At 43.9% G+C, this 24,559-nt stretch overlaps 1 protein-coding gene across 1 annotated transcript in view; it reads right to left on the bottom strand.

Moving 5' to 3' along the window:
- Positions 1–1,497: 1,497 nt before the first annotated feature.
- The window catches only part of LOC142297019 (cytochrome P450 2K4-like), a 267,299-nt gene continuing 244,237 nt past the window's right edge, over positions 1,498–24,559 (bottom strand). Inside the window, exons 11-12 of the mRNA XM_075341229.1 lie at positions 2,903–3,044; positions 1,498–1,679 (exon numbers count right to left, since the gene is read on the bottom strand). Of these exons, the coding sequence (XP_075197344.1) occupies positions 1,498–1,679; positions 2,903–3,044 (324 nt within the window). The remainder of the gene's footprint in view (positions 1,680–2,902; positions 3,045–24,559) is intronic.

Genomic DNA, 24,559 nt, shown 5'->3' on the forward strand with positions numbered 1-24,559 from the left:
TGTCACACAGGAAGGGGGTACTTCCTAGCTGCAACCAATCACAGACGCCGGGACCATGGGTGGGCAGGGGAAGCAGAGCATATGCATAAGGTGGATGAGTAGCCCCTAAAGTAGTGTTACTGCCGTGCAGGAGACTAGTACATATAATGCACCTGCTCTAATCCCCCTATCCCTTCTACCACAATTGTATAGCGCCTGACTCGGATCCACATAGACTTGTATGAGAATTGGCATCTGGCCAGATATGTGGGATCAATTCCAGGCACTATTGTTTGTTTTTTTTTTTTGTTTTTTTTTTAAATCTGGTTGGACTCATTGATCCCAAGTATTTGCGGGTTTGCTCATCACTACTCTTGAATGTTGGGAAATGTTGACGGGATGAATGAATGTTGGGAAAATAATACATTTTTAACACATAACTTCCTAACAAAAAAAATTATGTTTCAAAAATTATGCTGATGTAAAGTTTGCCACTGCTGATGTAAAGTTTGCCACTGACAAAGTCATGAACAGTCTATAATTTTAAAGGTAGGTTAATTTTAACAGTGAGAGATCCAAAAAATGGCATTGTATATATTATATAAATTTATTTTCATTTTGCAGAGAGAAATAAGTATTTGATCCCCTACCAACCATTAACAGTTCTGGCTCCTACAGACCACTTAGATGATCCTAATCATCTCATTACCTTAGCTTTCTAAAGATGTCAGGGACAAGATCATAGACCTGTACATGGCTGGAATGGGCTACAAAACCATAATTAAGACACTGGGTGAGAAAGGAGACAAGTGTTGGTGCAATAGAAATAAAATGGAAGAAATACAAAATGAATGTCAATCGACATCGATCTGGGGCACCGTGCAAAATCATCAGCCAAAAACTACACAGGAGGAACTTGGTAATGATCTCAAACAGCTGGGACCACCAACAAAACCATTGGTAACACATTACGCCATAATGGCTTAAAATCCTTCAGTGCCCACAAAGTTCCACTGCTCAAGAAGGCCCATGTGTAACCGGCCTAGCTGAAGTTTGCCAATGAACACCTGGATGATTCTGAGAGTGATTGGGAGAAGGTGCTGTGGCTTATGAGACAAAAATTGAGCTCTTTGGCATTAACTCAACTCGCTGTGTTTGGAGAAAGAGAAATGCTGCCTATCACCCAAAGAACATCATCCCCACTGTCAAGCATGAAGGTGGAACATTATGTTTTGGGGGTGTTTCTCTGCTAAGGGCAGACTCTACAACAAAATAATGGGTCATTTTTAATGCAGATTACTTAGAAAGTTGAATAAGTTTGCATTTATAAAGCAAATAAACAATTAATCGAAATCAGTGGGAAAGTGATTTTGGTATTTAGCATCCAAAAAAATGTAATGGTTAATGCAGTACTGTATTCCTTCTGCTGAACAACCATACATTACAGAAAAGTTCAGTTTTCCAAAAAATATAATTCACAAAAATATGACTTTTATTACTAAATTTCTATGTATCTTCTTAGATCCGTGGAATAGCACAAATCTTTTGAGTCACTGGAGCCTGAGTAAATCCAACACTTGTTGTGAGCTCTACCTCACTAATTCCAGGAGGAAGTCGAAAGGTGAATTTCTGTGAAAGGCAGGTAAAAAAGAGGAAAAGCTCCATTCTTGCCAAAGTTTCTCCTGCACATACTCTACGACCTGCAGAATAATGTAAATGGAATAAAAGCAAAAATAATAGTTTTAGAGATTGAGAGATAGAGCATGAGAGTTAGATAAACAGAGTGAAAAAGAGGGAAAAAGACAGAGACATAGGTTTTCTATTTCTAGGTTTTTCCTAAAGTAATGAAGGCCCTCTTACGCAGTTATAAAACCTATAGAGACCTTCAAATATTTGAAAATGATGGATTAGAAGTCTATTTATTTCAGTGATCAGGAGCCGCAATGTAACGGCTAGGGAATAGGCTGGTACAGGGCTCCTAGATTGACCCCACAACTCAGGACCCTGAACTGTCCCTTATCCCCATGGTAGACTTAATGGTAGTCAGGATTGAGCCTCCAACGTGGCCCTACCAGGTCCTAATAACTATGCCCCCACCAACTGGGGGATGGACTCAGATGGAGCCTAACAACCTACTAACACAGAACAACAAACAGGGTAACAAAAACATATACACCAAAAAACCTGCACCAGGGAACAACAGAAGGTGTACAGGTAGGGGTACAAAGAAAGAAGGTAGGAGAACAACTTACAAAAAACAGCAGATAGCAGCAGTAGGGAACAAGATGTCCTCTCTGCTCCCTGGGTAGCTCCTAACTGAATAGAATAACCAGCAACAAGTCCAGGAAGCAGAGGGCTTAAATCCTGGTCGGCAATTGATTAGCTGCTACCAGCTGAACTAGTATGCTGCTGCAACAGAAAGTGCTTTAACTCCACGAGTACCTAAAAGAAAACACTCGTTTAAAGTGCATGGTCCAGATCATTGTTTCCCAAACTCCAGTCCTCATAGCCCCCAACAAGTCATGTATTCAGGATTTTCTTACTATTGAACAGGTGATGGAATCATTATCATGACATCACCTGTGCTATATTAAGGAAATCTTGAAAACATGACCTGTTGGGGGTCGTGAGGACTAGAGTTTGGGAAACGCTTGTCTAGATTGTAAGGTGAGAGCTAGCCCTGAGCCTGTCCATAAACACGTGACCCCAAATTAGGGGTCCTCCCCTGCTCTCATATGTTTTGTATATACTGTACTTTTTCCTGCTATGTATAAATTCTCCCTTACGTTTGTATTTCTGGTAGCGAGATACGTTAGATAAAAGAGAGAAGGTAGTGGTGCCAAGATAATGGTTCAGTTCCCCATGAAATAGGCTATTGACACCTAATTTGGACTAGATCAAAAGAAATATATGAAGATGATACCTGCTGAAAATGGCATGAAGGCTTCATTGTTCTTGAACTGCCCATCTGAGTCGAGGAAATTATTTGGGTCAAATTCTTTTGTGACTTTGAATTGTGTCTTGTCAAGCAAAACAGATGACAGCAGTGGAATGATGTATGTCCCCTATAGAAGAGGCATAATGTATACGGTAAATTGCTCAGATTCAATAAAACTTAGAACTATGACATTTTGTTTTACATTAACTCCTTGAATTAAATTTTCATCATTAGCCACTGCAGAAAGTATGGAGACAGCTCAGGACCTGAGCCTGCTTTATACGCGGCAGATGCCTGTTGTGTTACCTAATAGGCACCAGCCTATGATTATTGCAAAAGTAGTTGAATTGATGCCATTAGTGGTGCGTGTTCCCATTGCCCCTCAGTTCCATGATTAAAAGGAACTTGTGGTTAGCAGCTCTATCATGGAAAAATAAAATATTTTTTTCATAAAGTGATGAGACAAACAGTTTATTATTTTTCTTTTACAGATTTAAGATTTTTTTTTCACTATTAAATAATAAATAAAAAACAGGACTGTTTAATTGTTGACATTTTTTAACTGACCTGGAAAATCATTCGGACAACAGAATCAAATAAATAGAAAAAACAATATCCAAAAAGCAATGACAGAATTGCATTTATTTTCTGCAATTTTACATTCATCACATGTACTTTTGTGACTAGCGTCCTATGCAAGAATTATCTGTGTCTATGTCTAATACTAGCAGCTGCCCTCACTTTTATCACGGGTGTTTGCAGCATTCTGCTAGTGCAGTGGTAATCTGACCTGGGGTTGGTAATTGCTGTTACTTTTTCTGTGATGTTTTTAAATCTATATCATTTGTGAACCATTTTTTTAAATAAATTTAGTGTAGGGACTCACAAGTTTGGGGACCCTTGACATTGTGTTGCGATCTTGCATATTTTGGCCAAAATATGGACCAATACCTAATGTAATTTATTTTTTATATCATTTTTCATCTTTTGATGTTCCGCCAGTTTTTATTTTACATTTTTATGCAGGATGCAGTCGGGCCCTTTAGTCTTGGCTGGGAAAACTGGGGTGTCTGCCCTGTGGGATGCCCTCATCCCATAGATGAAACTATACTGCAGCTAAAGTCTGGGTGCATATAAAAGTGACCAGAGTTGGCTATACAAACAATTAAGATAACATTCCAAACACAAGATCAAGAGTCAACTTACAATAGAAGGAGGACTCCAGATGTAACAGTATGGCAGAGCAGGTCCAGAAGCCTAACACCCGACGCGCATTTCGGTAATGTGAATTACTGCCAACTGATGAAAAGCGTGTCTAGTGTTAGCTTTTAGTCTTGGCTGGGAGAACTGGGGTGTCTGTCCTGTGGGATGCACTCATCCCATACAGTCAGGGCCAGAAATATTTGGACAGTGACACAAGTTTTGTTATTTTAGCTGTTTACAAAAACATGTTCAGAAATACAATTATATATATAATATGGGCTGAAAGTTCACACTCCCAGCTGCAATATGAGAGTTTTCACATCCAAATTGGAGAAAGGGTTTAGGAATCATAGCTCTGTAATTCATAGCCTCCTGTTTTTCAAGGGACCAAAAGTAATTGGACAAGGGACTCTAAGGGCTGCAATTAACTCTGAAGGCGTCTCCCTCGTTAACCTGTAATCAATGAAGTAGTTAAAAGGTCTGGGATTGATTACAGGTGTGTGGTTTTGCATTTGGAAGCTGTTGCTGTGACCAGACAACATGCGGTCTAAGGAACTCTCAATTGAGGTGAAGCAGAACATCCTGAGGCTGAAAAAAAAGAAAAAATCCATCAGAGAGATAGCAGACATGCTTGGAGTAGCAAAATCAACAGTCGGGTACATTCTGAGAAAAAAGGAATTGACTAGTGAGCTTGGGAACTCAAAAAGGCCTGGGCGTCCACGGATGACAACAGTGGTAGATGATTGCCGCATACTTTCTTTGGTGAAGAAGAACCCGTTCACAACATCAACTGAAGTCCAGAACACTCTCAGTGAAGTAGGTGTATCTGTCTCTAAGTCAACAGTAAAGAGAAGACTCCATGAAAGTAAATACAAAGGGTTCACATCTAGATGCAAACCATTCATCAATTCCAAAAATAGACAGGCCAGAGTTAAATTTGCTGAAAAACACCTCATGAAGCCAGCTCAGTTCTGGAAAAGTATTCTATGGACAGATGAGACAAAGATCAACCTGTACCAGAATGATGGGAAGAAAAAAGTTTGGAGAAGAAAGGGAACGGCACATGATCCAAGGCACACCACATCCTCTGTAAAACATGGTGGAGGCAACGTGATGGCATGGGCATGCATGGCTTTCAATGGCACTGGGTCACTTGTGTTTATTGATGACATAACAGCAGACAAGAGTAGCCGGATGAATTCTGAAGTGTACCGGGATATACTTTCAGCCCAGATTCAGCCAAATGACGCAAAGTTGATCGGACGGCGCTTCATAGTACAGATGGACAATGACCCCAAGCATACAGTCAAAGCTACCCAGGAGTTCATGAGTGCAAAAAAGTGGAACATTCTGCAATGGCCAAGTCAATCACCAGATCTTAACCCAATTGAGCATGCATTTCACTTGCTCAAATCCAGACTTAAGACGGAAAGACCCACAAACAAGCAAGACCTGAAGGCTGCGGCTGTAAAGGCCTGGCAAAGCATTAAGAAGGAGGAAACCCAGCATTTGGTGATGACCATGGGTTCCAGACTTAAGGCAGTGATTGCCTCCAAAGGATTCGCAACAAAATATTGAAAATAAAAATATTTTGTTTGGGTTTGGTTTATTTGTCCAATTACTTTTGACCTCCTAGAATGTGGAGTGTTTATAAAGAAATGTGTACAATTCCTACAATTTCTATCAGATATTTTTGTTCAAACCTTCAAATTAAACGTTACAATCTGCACTTGAATTCTGTTGTAGAGGTTTCATTTCAAATCCAATGTGGTAGCATGCAGAGCCCAACTCACGAAAATTGTGTCACTGTCCAAATATTTCTGAACCTAACTGTAGATGAGACTATACTGCAGCTAAAGTCTGGGTGCCTATAAAAGTGACCAGAGTTGGCTATGCAAACAATTAAGATAACATACTGTACACAAGATAAAGAGTCAACTTACAATGGAAGGAGGACTTCAGATGTAATGGTATGGCAGAGCAGGTCCAGAAGCCTAACACCCGATGCACGTTTTGGTAATGGGAATTACCGCCCACTGATGAAAAGCACGTTGAGTGATAGCCTTCTGGACCCGCTCTGCCACACCGTTACATCTGTATAGCTGTGTGTTGTGATCAGGAGACTGCAAAAAGATCTACAAAAATCTTATTAAAATGTTGATGAAAATGCACAAAGAGTAGTTGGAAACTTAGCTGGCTGCAATCCCCTGACTACAACAACACAACTAGAAGACGCGTTCCTAACCAACCTAAACGCCTCATCACTTCCGGAGAACTAGCTAACATCAAAGCTGAAATGAGGCATCCTGACTTGCCTTGGAAGAGCCCCAAAGGAAAGTAAAAAGCCCCCAACATATAATGACGGTGATGTAAGAAAAACCAACACAGATGGAAAGTATAGGGTTAAGCAAAGTGAGGCCCTGCTACCTAGATACAAAAGGATAGGATAGATTACTGGTTGCAGACAGCAAAAACCCTGAAAAAATACCAATACCTGATAATAAAATATATACCAATATCTGATAATAAAATATATTCCCTAAAGATCAAACATTCTTCCTCCAACCATATCAGGAACTCTTGTGCAGATACATTTAAATGGAAAATGCAAATGTAATAGAAAAGATATAACTACAAATACACATGAGATACAAAAATACAAATCCTGATCAGACAGGGGTAATAACTCCCTTTCTTGCTGGGAATAAATCGCTATCCAAAAATGGTGCAGGAAAAGCACTCATTCACCAGCAAGAAACAAAAGATAATATTTTCAAACACAGGTTCAGGAAAAGGCATAAATGAAGCAGAAAAGCAAAGTGCAAATTCAGCCCCAACCAAGCTCAGACCTAGACAGCAAAATACTTTTCAGGCATAGCTGCAGACTCAGGATGACATGGGAACAGAACCGATACCAAGGAACGAATAACTGCTGTTGAAAGCATTCCTGGAGAATCCAAAAAAGGCTCAAAAGGTAGTCAAAAAGCCCAAAGGCTGGAGGACAAGGAGGACATCTTCCCATGAGGAAAAAACAATTATCACTGGCAAAAGGTTAGACAGAGACAGCTTTCCTTTATACCCCCAGGCTGGACTCAATAGGCTACCTGAAACAGCAATCATCTTCTACACCTGTCTGAGCGACAGATGCAGAATCAGATTCACTACCAGCACTAGCCACCAGAGGGAGTCAAGAAACACTCCCAGGGACAGCACCATCTCTGATGGAATTCACAACAGCTGTGGTATAGTTTCATCTATGGGCTGCTAGTGACCTCTTGTGGCGTTTTTGTGCAATACATTCAGATATTTTCTGTTATATACAATCATCTTTTCTGGTGGGTCTTTTCCATTTTCTGCTATATATATGCATATCCACCCAGTCCTTGTCATCTATAATTTATGTTTGTTAATAAACTTTATAAAGTTTTGCAGTAGTTTGGTGTTTGATCATTTTTTTTTCTTTTTTTCTCTTGGAGCAGTATTCGTGCTTTGCTGTATTTTTCATGAACCTAAAACTTTTACACAGTACTGTATGTATACACATAAAAATTATTCTGAATCCTTTCTAAGTTGAAAGTATAGGGCAGTTGATACATCGTTTCTATGGTTGTCTCCTTATATCACTACTCATACATAGAGACTTTATCACATAGTTTATCTATGCTGCAGAGGCACCTATGAGATTCCAATAAAAGCGGTTTATCTTCCCTCTGAATTCTTGTGATTATGCACAAATACAGATGGTAAAAAAGACAATATCTGCATAGATGATGCTAACAAAATGGATAACGTACAATATCTGAGGAAAAATGGAAGGGTTATTAACATCGGAGCAGCTAGAGGGAGAGAGGGGGGACACATTTCTGAAAGCAAACCTTATTGCCTTGCAATATAACGGAAACAATGCAATGACAATACAATACTGTATGATTCTGAATTTGTGGGACATGACACTCTCTGTCTGAAATCTTAAGACTGCATGCTTATCCTTTCTTGATATGATCTCTGCAATGATGTCACTGCCATGCTTGGAGCCTGAAAGACAAAAACGAAACAAACACAAAAACCTGCAATGTTAACACTATGAACAGTTGTAAAGTCCAAATACATGGTTGGTGACTTGAAGTCCACAACGATAAGAATAACAGTCCAAAGTTCCAGTTAGGCCGGTTTCACACATCCGGCATTTCGCCGCTTTGCTGGATCCATCACACTCCAATACAGTGTAATACAGTACAATGGCATCGCGGCAAGCTCCGGTCACATGCTGTCATGTGAAATATCAAAAAACTGACCCGCACATCCAACAAATGTGAACAGGTGCTAACTGAAAAAACATAGTAACTATAAATGCAAACAGTCGCAGACTGAAAAAGCCAAAAATGTACTAGGGAAAATATGGCACTGTATTACTGCAAAAGAGAGATATATAGTTTATGTATTGGCCAATGCACGCAAGACCGGAAACCAATGGCAAGGTATATTTCTGTAATCCGGGAACCTAACTTAAATTCCACTATCTAGGTTAAAAACATCAATTTCTGGGAAAAATGCCACTATTTGGACTGCAAACCTCCATGTATGGGCAGCTAGACTCCTGCTATAATGGTTATGAACAGCCAGGTCTTAGGGCGGAGTGCTCAGTCAGAAAAAGACTCACTAGAAATATCAAAAAACTGACCCACTCATCCAACAAATGTGAACAGGTGCTAACTGAAAAAACATAGTAACTATAAAAGCCAATATGGCCAATACATAAACTAAATATCTCTCTTTTGCAGTAATGCAGTGCCATATTTTCCCTTGTACATTTTTGGCTTTTTCAGTGTGCGACTGTTTGCATTTATAGTTACTATGTTTTTTCAGTTAGCACCTGTTCACATTTGTTGGATGTGTGGGTCAGTTTTTTGATATTTCTAGTGAGTCTCTTTCTGACTGGGCACTCCACCCTAAGACCTGGCTGTTCATAACCATTATAGCAGGAGCCTAGCTGCCCATACATGGAGGTTTGTAGTCCAAATAGTGGCATTTTTCCCAGATATGGATGTTTTTAACCTAGATAGTGGCATTTAAGTTAGGTTCCCGGAAAACAGAGATATACTTTGCCGTTTGGTTTCCGGGCTTACATGCATTAGCCAATACATAAACTAAATATCTCTCTTTTGCATTAATGCAGTGCCATATTTTCCCTAGTACATTTTTGGCTTTTTCAGTGTGCAACTGTTTGCATTTATAGTTACATGCTGTCATGTGACCGGAGAATGTGACCGGAACTTGCCGCAATGCCATTGTACTGTATTGCACTGTACTGGAGTGTGACGGATCCGGCAAAGCGGCAAAATGCCGGATGGGTGAAACCGGCCTTAGAGATCCATTTTGAATTCAGGAAGCTTCAACATGTAAATACACCTCCACCAACTTCATAATCCAATGGAGAATGTTCCATGTCCTAACACAGCTGCAGTATGTGGAGGTATGCTCCCCACCATAAGCTATGTCAACTAGTAGCGTCCTTCTTCATGTGACAACATCTCTCATGAAGCACTTGTTGATGTATTTCAGATGAGTAATATCGTTCTTGGCAGATGACAAGCTCGAGAAGCTTCCAAAGCAATGTGACTTTAGCGTTGATCTTGACATCGCAGATATGCAGTGTGTAGAGATGGCGGGTCTGATTTCCTTGTCAGATTCCATTTCCAAACCATGCCTGATGAAGAGACCTGAGTAGTCTTGAAAGCTTGCTATTATTACCATCTTTTCAGTTAGCCATTAAAAGGTATCAACCACTGAGGACTTCAGTTCTTGTAAACAATTTTTTATCTCTACTGGCTAACACGGTACAAAGATATATTTTACTTGTATCAGACAGTCTGGTAACTCTTCCAGAGGAATCCTCATATAAGAAACATGGAGGTGACGGTCACATATTGTTCCCAAGGCTAGATGTAGCTGTGGATATGTTCCTTGATCAACTAGGCCAAGGCCAGTGGAGATGTGATGCCACTGCTGAGGAGGGATTTTGGCAATTTCCACTGCCGGTACAGCAGCACAGAGTTTAAGCTTTGGCACTGTGTGCATGTTTTGTTATTAGTTTGTTTTACAAGACAAATCCAAAATGTATCTTGTTGCTGGCTTCTGTGGTTTTCAAGTAAGCTGCTGTTGGGATGATGTCTGTAGACTTATCAGAGAAAATGTGGACTTCTCTTCTGATGGCTGCTGAAAGTGATTTTAAGGAATAATAACATGGGAATTTGAGGTGTTCTAAGATCTTCAGAGATTTCTTCTAAAGGCCGCTTTACACACTGCGATATCGGTACCGATATCGCCATCGTGCGTACCTGCCCCATCTGTTGTGCGACATGGGCAAATCGATGCCCGTGTCGCACAACATCACCCGGACCCATCACACTACTTACCTGCCCTGCGACATCGCTGTGACCGGCGAACCGCCTCCTTTCTAAGGGGGCGGTTCGTTCAGCGTCACAGCAACGTCACAGCAGCGTCACTGAACCGCCTCCCAATAGAAGCGGAGGGGCGGAGATGAGTGGGACGAACATCCTGCCCACCTCCTTCCTTCCGCATTGTGGCCAGGAGGCAGGTAAGGAGAGCTTCCTCGTTCCTGTGGTGTCACACGGAGCGATGTGTGCTGCCGCAGGAAAGAGGAACAACTTCGTTACTGCTGCAGTAACGGTTTTTGAGAATGGACTACCATGTCACCGATGAGCGATTTTGCATGTTTTTCTGACGATGCAAAATCGCTCATAGGTGTCACACGCAACGGCATCGCTACAGCGGCCGGATGTGCGTCACAAATTCCGTGACCCCAACGAGATTGCTGTAGCGATATCGTAGCGTGTAAAGCCCCCTTTAGTCTCTCATCTTTTGTTGTTTCTGCAATGGTAGCAGATCATTGTAATCTGGGCTTTCAGCCATAAATTGTCTCAGCAGTATTCTTCCCTGAATGGTGAAAGGTGCTATAAAACCAAGTGGTTTAAAGATGCTGTTCACGACATAAAACTCCTTATTTGGGGAAAGGTTTATCGCAGGATGTCACTTGGAATAGGAATGTGTCCTGTTTAATGTCCCATAGTAAACCAAGGCTGCACTACATAGGAAGAACATCAGAACCCATATCGGGGTCCTTTAAAGGAAACCTGTCACCTACTCACCTGCGGGGTGGTCCAATATGTTCCGGTCCGATGGGCGTCGCTGTTCTGTGGTAGAGCGCCTCTTCTATCTTTGCGATTTCCATCCTCCTTCTTGCTTCGTGTGGATGACGCAGCCTATGTCATCCACCCACTGTCCTCTGTTGCGCTCCTGTGCAAGCACACTTTCCTCTGCCCTACTGTTGGCAGAACAAAGTGCTGTAGTGGGCAGGCACGGGAAAAGGTCAAAGAACGCTTGCACCTGATCATTACAATACTTAGCTCTGCCGTCAGCAGGGCAGAGCAAAGTGTGCTTGCGCAGGAGCGCAATGGAGGGCACTGTGGGGATGACGTGAGACGCGTCATCCACACGAAGCAAGATGGAGGATAGGGATTACAAGGATAGTGGAGGTGCCGGACCCAAGAGCAGTGACACCCAGAATGTATTGGACCACCCCATGGGTGGGTAGGTGATAGGCTTTCTTTAAGCTTGTTGCATGGTCCTCAGTTTGAAATGTCTTCATTACCTGCTGGCTGTTGGAGATGATATTATGACGTCTGAGGTTTCCTGAAGACAGCATTCAATTGCCTCTTCATTTGATGGCAAAGACTTGAGCCTATGTAGAAGTTCTTCCCCACAAATTGATGAGAATGAGATCCATAATTTCTCTCACAATCCTGAGCCTGTCTTCTCAGTCCATAGAATACATGTACCTTCATCCGGTAATCTAATGCCTGCTTTACACGCTTCAATATATCTCACAATCCGTTGTCGGGGTCAAGTTGTAAGTGACGCACATCCTGCATCGTTCGTGACGTATTTGCGTGTGACACCTACGTGCAATCAAGATTGAACGAAAATACGGTGATCGCATACACGTCGTTTATTCCTCATACATTGGACGTTTTGTTGTATGAACCTAGTCAATTGAAACGTGTGACATCCATCATACGATTTTCGTGTCTGAGGCTATGTGCACAGGTGTGCGCTCTGCACCGCAGCTTAAAAAAGGTCCGCTTCAGAGCGCAGCTGAAAAGCTGCGTTCTGAAGCGCCTCACGATGTCTGTCATTCACTAATCTCTGTCAGTCCGTCACTATCTCTGTCCCTCTCTCTCTGTCCATGTCAGTCTATCCCTCTTACCCCCTCTCTCATACTCACCGATCCCCGATCCCCGGCCCGGCTCTGCACGGCATTCACACTGCTCCGGCGGCTTTTACTGTTTTGAAAAAGCCGGCCGCCCATCAAACAATCTCGTATTCCCTGCTTTCCCCGCCCACCGGCGCCTATGATTGGTTACAGTGAGACACGCCCCCACGCTGAGTGACAGGTGTCACACTGCACCCAATCACAGCAGCCGGTGGGCGTGTCTATACTGTGCAGTGAAATAAATAATTAAATAATTTAAAAAAACGGCGTGCGGTCCCCCCCAATTTTAAAACCAGCCAGATAAAGCCATACGGCTGAAGGCTGGTATTCTCAGGATGGGGAGCTCCACGTTATGGGGAGCCCCCCAGCCTAACAATATCAGCCAACAGCCGCCCAGAATTGCCGCATACATTAGATGCGACAGTTCTGGGACTGTACCCGGCTCTTCCCGATTTGCCCTGGTGCGTTGGCAAATCAGGGTAATAAGGAGTTATTGGCAGCCCATAGCTGCCAATAAGTCCTAGATTAATCATGTCAGGCGTCTATGAGACACCCTCCATGATTAATCTGTAAATTACAGTAAATAAACACACACGCCCGAAAAAATCCTTTATTAGAAATAAAAAACACAAACATATACCCTGGTTAACCACTTTAATACGCCCGAAAAAGCCCTCCATGTCCGGCGGAATCCAGGATGCTCCAGCGTCGCTTCCAGCGCAGCTGCATGGAGGTGACCGGAGCTGCAGCAGACACAGCCGCTCCGGTCACCTCCACACAGCTAATGAAGACAGCCGCGTGATCAGCTTAGCTGTCACTGAGGTTACCCGCTGTCACTGGATCCAGCGGTGGATGCAGCGGTGGCCGCGGGTAACCTCAGTGACAGCTCAGCTGATTGCGCTACTCACCTCAGTTGCTGCGTGGAGGTGAGAGGAGTGGCGGTGAGTAGCGCGATCAGCTGAGCTGTCACTGAGGTTACCCGCGGCCACCGCTGCATCCACCGCTGGATCCAGTGACAGCGGGTAACCTCAGTGACAGCTCAGCTGATCGCGCGGCTGTCTTCAGAAGCTGTGTGGAGGTGACCGGAGCGGCTGTGTCTGCTGCAGCTCCGGTCACCTCCATGCAGCAGCGCTGGAAGCGACGCTGGAGCATCCTGGATTCCGCCGGACATGGAGGGCTTTTTGGGGCTGATTAAAGTGGTTAACCAGGGTATATGTTTGTGTTTTTTATTTCTAATAAAGGATTTTTTCGGGTGTGTGTGTTTATTTACTGTAATTTACAGATTAATCATGGAGGGTGTCTCATAGACGCCTGACATGATTAATCTAGGACTTATTGGCAGCTATGGGCTGCCAATAACTCCTTATTACCCCGATTTGCCAACGCACCAGGGCAAATCGGGAAGAGCCGGGTACAGTCCCAGAACTGTCGCATCTAATGTATGCGGCAATTCTGGGCGGCTGCTGACTAATATTGTTAGGCTGGGGGGCTCCCCATAACGTGGAGCTCCCCATCCTGAGAATACCAGCCTTCAGCCGTATAGCTTTATCTGGCTGGTTTTAAAATTGGGGGGGACTGCACGCCGTTTTTTTTAATTATTTATTTCACTGCACAGTATAGACACGCCCACCGGCTGCTGTGATTGGGTGCAGTGTGACACCTGTCACTCAGCGTGGGGGCGTGTTTCACTGTAACCAATCATAGGTGCCGGTGGGCGGGGTAAGCAGGGAATACGAGATTGTTTAATGGGCGGCCGGCTTTTTCAAAACAGTAAAAGCCGCCGGAGCAGTGTGAACGCCGTGCAGTGCCGCGCCGGAGATCGGGGATCGGTGAGTATATGAGAGAGGGCTGCTCAATTCACTTACTCAGGAGTTTAGCGGTCACCGGTGAGTCCTTCACAGGTGACCGCTAATCAGGGCGCGACACAGACAGAGCCGCAGCATGACCATAAAGTCGGGTGAGGTTCACCCGAGTTCATTCTGACAGTGCGGCTCTGTCTGTGTCTGCTGTCATCTGCCATTCAGCTCTGCTACATGGCTGTCTGTGTCTGCTGTCAGCGGACATGTAGCAGAGCTGAATGGCAGATGACATAGTAAAAATGCATCCCTACACATTACACACGCTTGGCAAGTCAATAAATAAAAAAAAAAAAAAAAAAAGGGTGCCCAATGCATACGTCACAGAACACATGATCTAAAGGATCGCACACAAAATTGATCAATTTAACATAGACTACTAACGCACGTGTGACAGCAAATGAACAACCTACGTGCAATTGTGGCACCCCAGGGTTGCCACAGTAACAACAAAAAGGGTTAACTCCCCACACACAACACCAAGACCTCCTGGCCAGAAGGGGGAGACCAAGCTGCTTCCCTGTATATTCTGGTGGGGGGAGGAAATGGTCAGTAGTTTCAGTTTGTTTGTTTGTGCAGAGAGTGCAGTTCAGTGGAGCTGCAGCTCGGTTCAGTGCAGAGAACTGAGGAAACAGGATCTCTGCAGGTTGGAAGCTGGCTTTAGCTCACCTCAGGATCCACTGACCAATTCCAGGCCTAGCTGAGGGCCTGAGGAAAGGAGAAAGCGTACACAGAGGAACATTCCTGGGAGGCAGAGCATTGCTGAGCTCATCCCAGTGGAGCACACAGAACGGATGCTGGATCCGAGACTGCAGGTTACATACTGTACAGTTACCACCAGAGAAGTGAAGATTCCAGATCTTTCACCTGTACCACAGACACAGCAACATAGGAGAGTTCAGAAACATACTAGGAAGGACTCGAGTTGCCTGTCAGGTCGGTACCTAGGAGCAGAGCAGAGCTGGCTGCATAGTTCACACAGCAGCAGGGCCACAGACACACAGTGCAGACAAGGAAGCCAAAACGGCCCGGCTAGGTGGGAGAAGCCCTGAACCCCTCACAGACTCCGTGGACAGTACTCTGCTGAATACCATCATCAGTAAAGGACAAAGAAACTGCAAAACCGTGAGTCTGCCTGTTTATTGTGCTCGTGTCCTGCACTCCCCCCATAGACTAACACACTGCCCCGGGGAAAAGGCTCTACCCGTGGGGAGCCGTCCCATCTCAAGCTGCCTTCCATCACCCCGGAGGTTCTGCAGCAGCGGTGGTCATCTCTGATCACATTCCACGGGTGGCGTCACGAACATAACCCCCCTTTTTATTGTGGAACCTGGGATCACAGACCGGGTCACGCCACCGTGATACCCACAGAAGTGACCTCGTGGTCCGGATCTGAGTACCCTTGGTCCCCGGGTGACACAACTTTGGCGTCACGAACAGGATGCGGACTGGACCCGGCTACAACCCGGGTGACGTGCGCCTGTAAAAACTTATTGCATCGCATAAAAGACTTGCACTGTGAATTGTTGCAACAAAGAACGGACTTTAAACTTTGCAAAGATACCTGGAAAAATCCAAAAACATCATTGGTAAAATTTTCCAGGCGCCATCTTTAATCGCGCCATTAGCTGCTACGCGCGGGAGAACAGCGCGCCTAAACTAAGACTCCGCCCACCGCTTGCAGAGGAGGTGGGCTCGGTGCTGCGACCCGAACGAAAACGCAGAAAAGTGTCCCAGGCTTGCTGTCAAGAAGACTGGTGAAATTAACTAAGGGGGCGCAAAGATGTCGCAGCAGGGAGACGCTGTTGTACCCGGCGGTGCAGCGGCACCTATCATGCCGTTCCTGATGCCGTACACCCCGGGTGCAGTGTGGCTGCCGCAGTACTCAGGTGAGCCCAAAACACTTAATGACTTTATCGGAAAGCTAAAAATCTACTACAGCATGTACCCCCTGACAGAAGCCCAGCGTGTTGGTATGCTTATGGGACAGTTAACTGGCAATGCCCAGAGGGAGGCTACATCCTGGTCGGACGATGCAAAGGACACTGTAGAGCATATAATAACTGGACTAAAAGCAGCTTTTGAATCCACTGCTGGCAGCCGGGCTAAAATGAGGTTCTTTGGATGCAAGCAAAAACCTAGAGAGAGCGCAAGAGACTTTGCCTTAAACTTGCAGGAGGCGCTCAGAGCACTTAAATTAGCAGAACCTGCCTTAGCCCCTGGAGCTGATAAGCTGCTGATAGACCAATTCCTGGATGGACTCTCATCCCCTTCCCACCGGGGACAACTGAGCATGATGGTGATCCAGGATCCAGGACTAACATTTGCCCACCTAAAGGATAGAGCCATCCGCCTCCAGCAGGTGGAGGAGCCGCAGGATATAGACTCTGTTCAACACCTTACAGTGGCACCCCAGCAACCAGTAGTGCCGGTGACATCGGCCATGTCAGCGGCTGCTGCTAACCACCTGGAGCCGATCACTAATGAGGCTCTACATCAAAGGCTTGATGCCCTGACAGACACTGTTGCTTCCATGGCTAGAATCGTCCAGGAGCTGCGTGGATCCAAGTCTGCACCCAAGATTGAGCTGGCGACCAGCAAGGAGGATGTCCCATGGATGAGGCCTAGGAGATACCAAGCGACGAGAGGACGACCCAGCGACCGCTACCAGCCGGATGGACAGCCCATTTGCCGCCGTTGCAATGAGCCAGGTCACTTTGCCCGTGAATGTGCTTTAAATGGGGATCCCCTGGGGAGGCGGGCCGCTCCTCAGGAATGAACTCTCAAGGTCCTTCACCCTGGCACGACAAGTATGTGGGGGGACGTCCAGTCATCCCCATCGTGCTGGATGGCATTCCGCTCAACGCCTTGCTGGACACTGGTTCCCAAATAACATCAATTCCGCATGTCCTTTATAAGAGGCTGGGCTGATTCAGACGTTAGCAGTGGTCCATCTAATGTTGCATTGAATATATGGGCTAGCAATGGTGAATTAGTACCCCAGGTTGGTTTCAGAGAAATGACCATTAAGATTGGGAGAGTAGAATTGCAGAATCAGGGTATTATCATTGTTGATGTTGACCGACGAGAACGTGAACCAACTATGCTGCTAGGAATGAATTTAATTGAAAATTGTTTTGCAGAGGTAATTACTGTCTTGCAGCAGATCGTCGAGACTGCCAAACCTGGGCAACAGAGACTCCTGGAGAAGGAAATTAAAGCCTTGATGCTGAAGCAGCAGGTAGAAATGTCAGGAGGTGAAATTGGCAGTGCAAGGGTAAGAGACCCAATACCTATTGTAATTCCTCCCAAAACTGAAATGCTGGTCTGGTGTAGAGCTGCAATAGGCATCAGAGGGCGAGACTATCAGGCCCTGGTAGAACCCGTGTACTCAGACAGTAGGCCCACTGTACTGACGGCCAGAGGAATAGTTGAGGTACACAGGGGGAGAGTGCCAATACGCCTTCTAAATTGTGGGGAAGATGAGGTCACCCTACCTAAGTATGCTACCATGGCTAAGCTATATACGGTTGATAACAACGCCATCACCACCGTTGAGCCCTTGAAGCCGTCAAATCAGGCGGGGGACAATGGCTCAGAGGGAAAGCTGGAGGATTGGTGCCAAAAGCTACATGTAGGTACCGATTCTACACCCTCCCATCAAAAGCATGGAGTATACAGGGTAGTGAATGAATATGAACAAATATTCAGCAAACACCCATTAGACTTTGGGCAGATCAAAGGGGTGGAGCACACTATACCCACAGGTAACCATCCACCCATAAAGGAGAGGTATAGACCAGTACCACCGGCTCACTACCAATGCGCCAAAGACATGCTCAAAGGAATGAAAGAGTGTAAAATAGTGAGTTTATGTAGATTTGATTCATAAACTTGATTACATCCATTCATATAATGTATGTATTTTGCCCCATCGCCTTTAAGGATGTCTGTGAGTTGAAAATGCTAACCAAGAGTTTGACATTGTAGAACCAAAGCCATCTGCTATTGTTTGTCAAAGCTTTCAGCATATGCTATATTCTGTTTGGAATTTGGGCTAAGAACTGAAATTAGCTATGAGAATCTTCTTTCTGTTACACTAGGGTCAAAGTTCAGCGAGCTTCAAAAGAGTTATATATATGTTGAAGTAGGTTTAGTTACAAGTCTCTACTGCGCAAGTACACTTATTTCGCGGGAAAACGAACCACGTGATATGACATAATGCTGGACTAAAATAAGGATAGTTACTTCTTGTAATACCATGTAAAGAGATAAGGACAATCAGGAGGTGGGGTTTGGATTATAAAAGCAGGCCACACTTCAAAAGGTCGGGAGAAGAAGGAGAGGAGGGAGTAGAAGGACGGACTCACCAAACTCGACCAGATGATCCACAGAGAGAGACGGCTTACACATATCACAGCGATGTAAGATAAACAATCTGTTATTTTCCTCTCTACTTATCTGTCTATCCATCTATTAACTCAAGCCAAGACAGTAACTTTTCTGTAATGACTGTAACTTCAATTTTTATCTGAATAAATCCATAATATGTTTTTGGACCTATTTCGCTCCAATCATTTATATACTGGCTTTGCATTTGTCACTTCAAACCGTTTTTTAACATATTTGGCGAGCATCAGCCTGAATGATTGAGAGGCACAGCTGTTTTCTGTGCGTGGTGATTTTTTTTTTTTCTTTCACGCTGCCTTTTGCTGGAAGACTTTTTTCTCACGTCATTCCCTGCCCTTTGTCCGAGAAGGGGGGTCAGTGCAGTAAAACTCTCTGTCCAAGCTGCAGGCAAACGACGTTACACTGTGTCTATATCACGAACCTTGGTGAGGTTTAACGTGACAAGCTGCACGGAGGTCGTATGTGTCAAAGCCTTGACGGACATCTGAGGACCATCCATCCATAGACGATTGGAGCCATTCCAGGACAAGCATCACATATTGGTGAGATATGGATTTCATTCATCATTATTCTAGTAACAGTCATGTAGAGTATACATTTGACCAGAAGCACACTGACGCACAGTTATGGTCAAATTTGTACCGGCAATGTGAACTTGAGAATACTAAGTTAGATAAGAAGTTTTTTACTGTTAAACGGTTACAGAAAAAGATACAGAATGTATTGGGTATGGTATACACTTACAACTCCATGGTGGGTGGGGCACAGCCATATGCACACACCATTTGCATGGTGACTGATTCACCCATTACAACAGACACACCCAATACAACAGATTCACACATCACAGATGCAGAAACAACAGATTGTCCAAATTGTTCGATATTAGCAGAACATATCGAACATCTGGAGGATCAGTTGGAAACAAGAGCAGATTTAATATCAAAATTACGGAAAGATATTAAATATGTATCTGTTAATACGAGACAGAACAAGACAGATGCTTCCCAGTCACCTGCCTCAGGTTCAGACATACCGGACGGGCTGAATACGGCCGAGGACGAGAGTCTGAATGAGGGGGAACTTCGGAAAAAGAAGTTACATGATAAGGCCGCCCGTCTTAACATTAAAATCCATGACCAATTAATGAAAATCATTAAAGACATACCCAAATATGATGATAAAATGGACGCCTTCCATAATGCGGACATTTTTGAGTCACATTCCGATAAATATAATCTAACGAATGAACAGAGAAACAAGATTTTCAGGGTATGGCTTCCCTCCCACATGGCAAAAAGGTTACAAGCAACACCTAGGACAGACGAACACAATGACCTGATCCATGACACAAAGGAAGATAGGCTGAGACAGTTAATTCTCTTTACCACAGGAGAGTCTACCCCAACAGTCGAATTGTTAGAAAACCTTAAAACACACATACAGGAGGATCCATTTGTCTTTTTAGTGAAATTCGAACAGGCCTATAGAATGGTACTGGAAATCGGACCTGATCAAGAACCGACTTCCATGGTCAAGGCCTTTGTTAAAAAGTTTAAATATTTGGACCCTGCTTCATTCGAAATAGCTTCTAGGATGGAAAGTCTACAAGAGGCCACGTCATTTATTGATAGAATACGTAGACGAATGAAGCAAAGTCAGGTAAAGTCAAAAATAGCCATGATAGAAGGGAACACTGACACATTAGTATCCCAGGAAAAACAGATCAAAAACAAAAAACCGGTGTTGAATTCTAAAAACAAGAATTCAGGGGGGGGGTAACAGAAAGAGCAATATCCACTGCTTTTTCTGCAGCCTACCCGGACATCTGAAGTGGGAATGCAAGAAATTCCTGAGGGCGGGAGCTGAGGAAAGGCTGGGTAAAGAAAATGGACTGATGCCAAACACATCCAGTGCACCTCCCCCATCTTCAGCACCTCCACCTTCATATGCACCCACTCATACTGACAACAGAAATAACCAATCACCATATGCACCACTTACCAGACAAATAAGGGAAATGACCATACAGGGATTGGATGGAAGGGGCAAGACACCTGCTGCTCTTCTCCCTTCTCCATCCTCCTGACTAGCAAAGCCGGTGCCCAGGCTTCATCCACTGGAATTTGTCACTCGAGTTTCAATGGATAGCTGTGGTCGACCATTTTTAAAGGTAAATCTTGAAGGTCAGGAAGTAACATTTCTCCTTGATACAGGTGCGCAATTGAGTGTCACAAATGTTGATTTACATTTAAAGCCAGATTCCCCTGTATGTACAATTGTTGGTTTCAGTGGTAAAAATGGAACAAAGGTGACATTAGCGCAGGATGTTTCTTTGGAAATACCTGGTTTTTTGAAAACAAAAATGGATATTTGGTGTTGTCAGGATACTGAGAATATAATTGGCACTGATTTTATGGAAAAGCATGGCTGGATTATTGATTTGGGTAACAAAACAGTTTGGAAAGACTCTAGCGGTTGTAAGGCGGTAGTTATTGATCCAAATGAATATAGTCATGTCGGGATCATTTGTTTGACCGATGTAGTGTCAGCAGATCATTTGTGGCCTGAAACTGGTGGTGATGAAGTATTGACTGAGATAGTACAGCGGTTTCCTTCTTTATGGGCTCAGTACAGGAATGAGGTTGGAACGATGAAAGACGTGATTGTTAAAATTGAAGGCCGAGACCCGCCTCCACAGCGTCAGTATAAGTTGCCTCCGGAGTCAGTTGCTCCGATGTCTAAGATTATACAGGAATTGTTGGCTCAAGGTGTCATACGTAAGGCAAATTCTGTTTGTAACAATCCATTGTGGTGTGTTCTGAAAAGCGATGGTAGCTATCGGATGTTATTGGACTTGAGGATGTTCAATAAGCATACTCCCAATGTTGCACCGATTGTAGCTGATACACATGACATGATGTCGAGATTGGATGCAAAGGTAAGGTATTTCTCAGTGTTGGATATCAGTAATGGTTTCTTCAGTATACCGATTGAGAAAAGTTGTCAATATAGGTTTGCATTCAACCACCTGGATCAACAATACGTATGCTGTAGGCTTCCTCAAGGGGCTAGTATGTCGCCAAGCATTTTTCATCAGGCGCTAGCGAACGTTTTGTCGAAATTTTCTCGTCCGGAATGTTTATTGCAATATGTGGACGATATCTTGTTGAGTACGGAGAATGAGGAGTTGCACGTGATGTTAATTGCAGAATTGTTTGAGCTGCTGCATGATGCAGGTTTAAAACTGAATACCAAAAAGGTCAAGCTGATGCAGACTGAGGTCAGGTTTTTAGGAGTTCTGCTAAGTCCAGGTACACGGCGACCCCTACAGGATAGAATAGAGGCAATTGCATCCCTTCCAAATCCAACATCACACAAGGCACTAAGACATTTTTTAGGACTTGTAAATTACTCAAGGGATTTCATTGAAAATTTTGCTGACAAAGCCAGACCTTTGTATGATCTTTTAAAAGGTGACAATGATGATTATTTTGGTCCCTGGAGTGTTGAACAGGAAAAAGCCTTCACACAATTGAAACATGATCTACAACACGCACCTGCGTTAAGTATGGTGGAAAAGAACGCACCTTTTGCGCTTCAAGCACACACTTCAGAGACAAGTATCTCTGTGGTTTTGCTGCAGCTGCAAGGGGGGGAATGGAGAATCTTGGGTTACTTCTCTAAGCTTCTCTCACCTGTTGAGAGGGGGTTTGAGGTGTGCGCAAGACACCTGGTGGGAGTGTATTTTGCGATAAAAATCACTCAACACATCATCGGGTTCCAAAAGGTTATTCTCCAAACGCCACATTCCACACTGAAACTTCTCTTTGAGAAAAATATCCCAGGTGTGTCACATCAGAGATTTGCCCATTGGTTGCTCTCATTGTCTCCAAATCAAATTGAGGTAGATTATAAGGCCAAATATGTTCTTCCTCAATTGATGCAGTATGAAGGACAAACCCATGATTGCATAGAAACGTTCCATGAACCAAGTCCATCTCTCTTCAGACGACAGTCGGAAGACGCAGATGAACCTGTGTTTGTAGACGGTTCTAGATTTTTTCTGGAAGGACACTATCACACAGGATATGGAATTTTCTATTCCAAGCGAGGACAAGTGATAAAACACAAGTTACCGAGTCATTTCTCAGCTCAAAGGGCAGAGATAGAAGCGGTAAGAATGGTCCTACAGCTGAATGAAGCTGATGATCAAACTCCAATGGTAATCTACAGTGATAGCTCCTATGTTGTCAGATCCTTAACCGATTACCTGCCTGTTTGGGAAAGGAGAGGCTACGTGGACTCGTCCAACAAAGCCTTGCTGCACCGCGAAACTCTAGAATCAATTTTTGAGATGGCATCTAGGGCCCCAAATAGATTTGCTATAGTGAAAGTCGCTGCACATCAAAGATCTGATGATGAGTTATCTGTAGGAAATGCAACTGCAGATGCTCTAGCCAAAGAAGCTGCCCTGACTGGAGAGGAAGTGTTTGACTCTGAACCTTCTGGAAATTCAGCGGTTCAAAGAGCAGACACGTACATACCTTCATTTGCAGAAGAACAGAGAAAAGATCCTTCTCTTGTTACTTCTCTGGATGATCCAAAACCTCCTTTTATCTGTGAAAATGGGGTTTTGTGTCACAATTCAAATGGAGAATTGCGTCCAGTTGTACCAAAACATCTACAGGTAGAATTCACTCGATACAACCATGAGAGTTTAGGTCACTTGGGACAACAGAAATTGTTAGTCATTCTCAAGGAGAAATTTTATTGGGAAAAAATGGACGAAACAGTTCAAAGTGTTGTACTATCATGTCTCATTTGTGCCCAAATAAATCCAAGACCTAAAGGACAGAAGCCACCACTTCTACGAATCGCACTTGCAGATGGTCCATGGTCTACACTGCAGATAGACTATATTGGTCCTTTACCCTCAGGTAAACATGGTCTCAGGTATGCATTGATTGTGGTAGATGTGTTCTCAAAATGGGTAGAAATATTACCTGTTAGGAAAGATGATGCTTTGTCCACAGCAAGGGAATTGGTACAACATGTCTTTTGTACTTGGGGGATCCCAAGGATGATTACCTCCGATCGAGGAAGCCATTTCACAGGTAAAATCATGCAAACTGCTTGTGCTATTCTAGGGGCACGACAGCAATTTCATGTCCCCTATCATCCACAATCTGCGGGAATTGTGGAAAGAATGAATAGAACAATCAAGTCCAGAATTGCAAAGATGCTTTTGGACAAAGGTAACACTTGGGTTGACAAGGTACCCTTCATACTCATGAGTATAAGAGGTTCAATCTCTTCTACAACTCAATTCATTCCGTTTGAGTTGATGACAGGAAGAAAAATGCCATTGTGGTTTCCACATGAGCCATTTTTATCCACTCCACAAAAAGATGCTATCTCAAGATCCCAATGGTTGAGATCGCTGCAGGAGAACCTGAAAGCGATTCTGCCATATGCGGCATCGAGAATGCAGAAAATGGAGCCACCCTATGAGTCCAAATTCAAGAAAGGTGCTCTAGTGATGATCAAAACCTTTTGCAAGAGTGGTCCATGGGAGTGTAATTGGGAAGGTCTTTTTGAAGTCCTTGAGACTATGGGACAAGTCATGATTCTTGTGCACCGAGTGTCAAATGTGGTAAAAAAGACCCGGAAAACACAAAAAGTGTTGGTTCACGTCGACCAGTGCTAAATATTTGTGACAAAATAATGATACTGCATTTCTTTCCAGGAAGAAATGGATTCCTATACGAACTGGAATAAGAACCTAAAGACTTTGAAGGAAAGATGACATCAAGCCTTCTGGAGAAAGAACATCTTCCCAAGCTCAAGACAAGCTTCTACGTGATGGGATCTACTTTC

Source organism: Anomaloglossus baeobatrachus, chromosome 3 (assembly GCF_048569485.1).
Source record: "Anomaloglossus baeobatrachus isolate aAnoBae1 chromosome 3, aAnoBae1.hap1, whole genome shotgun sequence".
NCBI lineage: Eukaryota > Metazoa > Chordata > Amphibia > Anura > Aromobatidae > Anomaloglossus > Anomaloglossus baeobatrachus.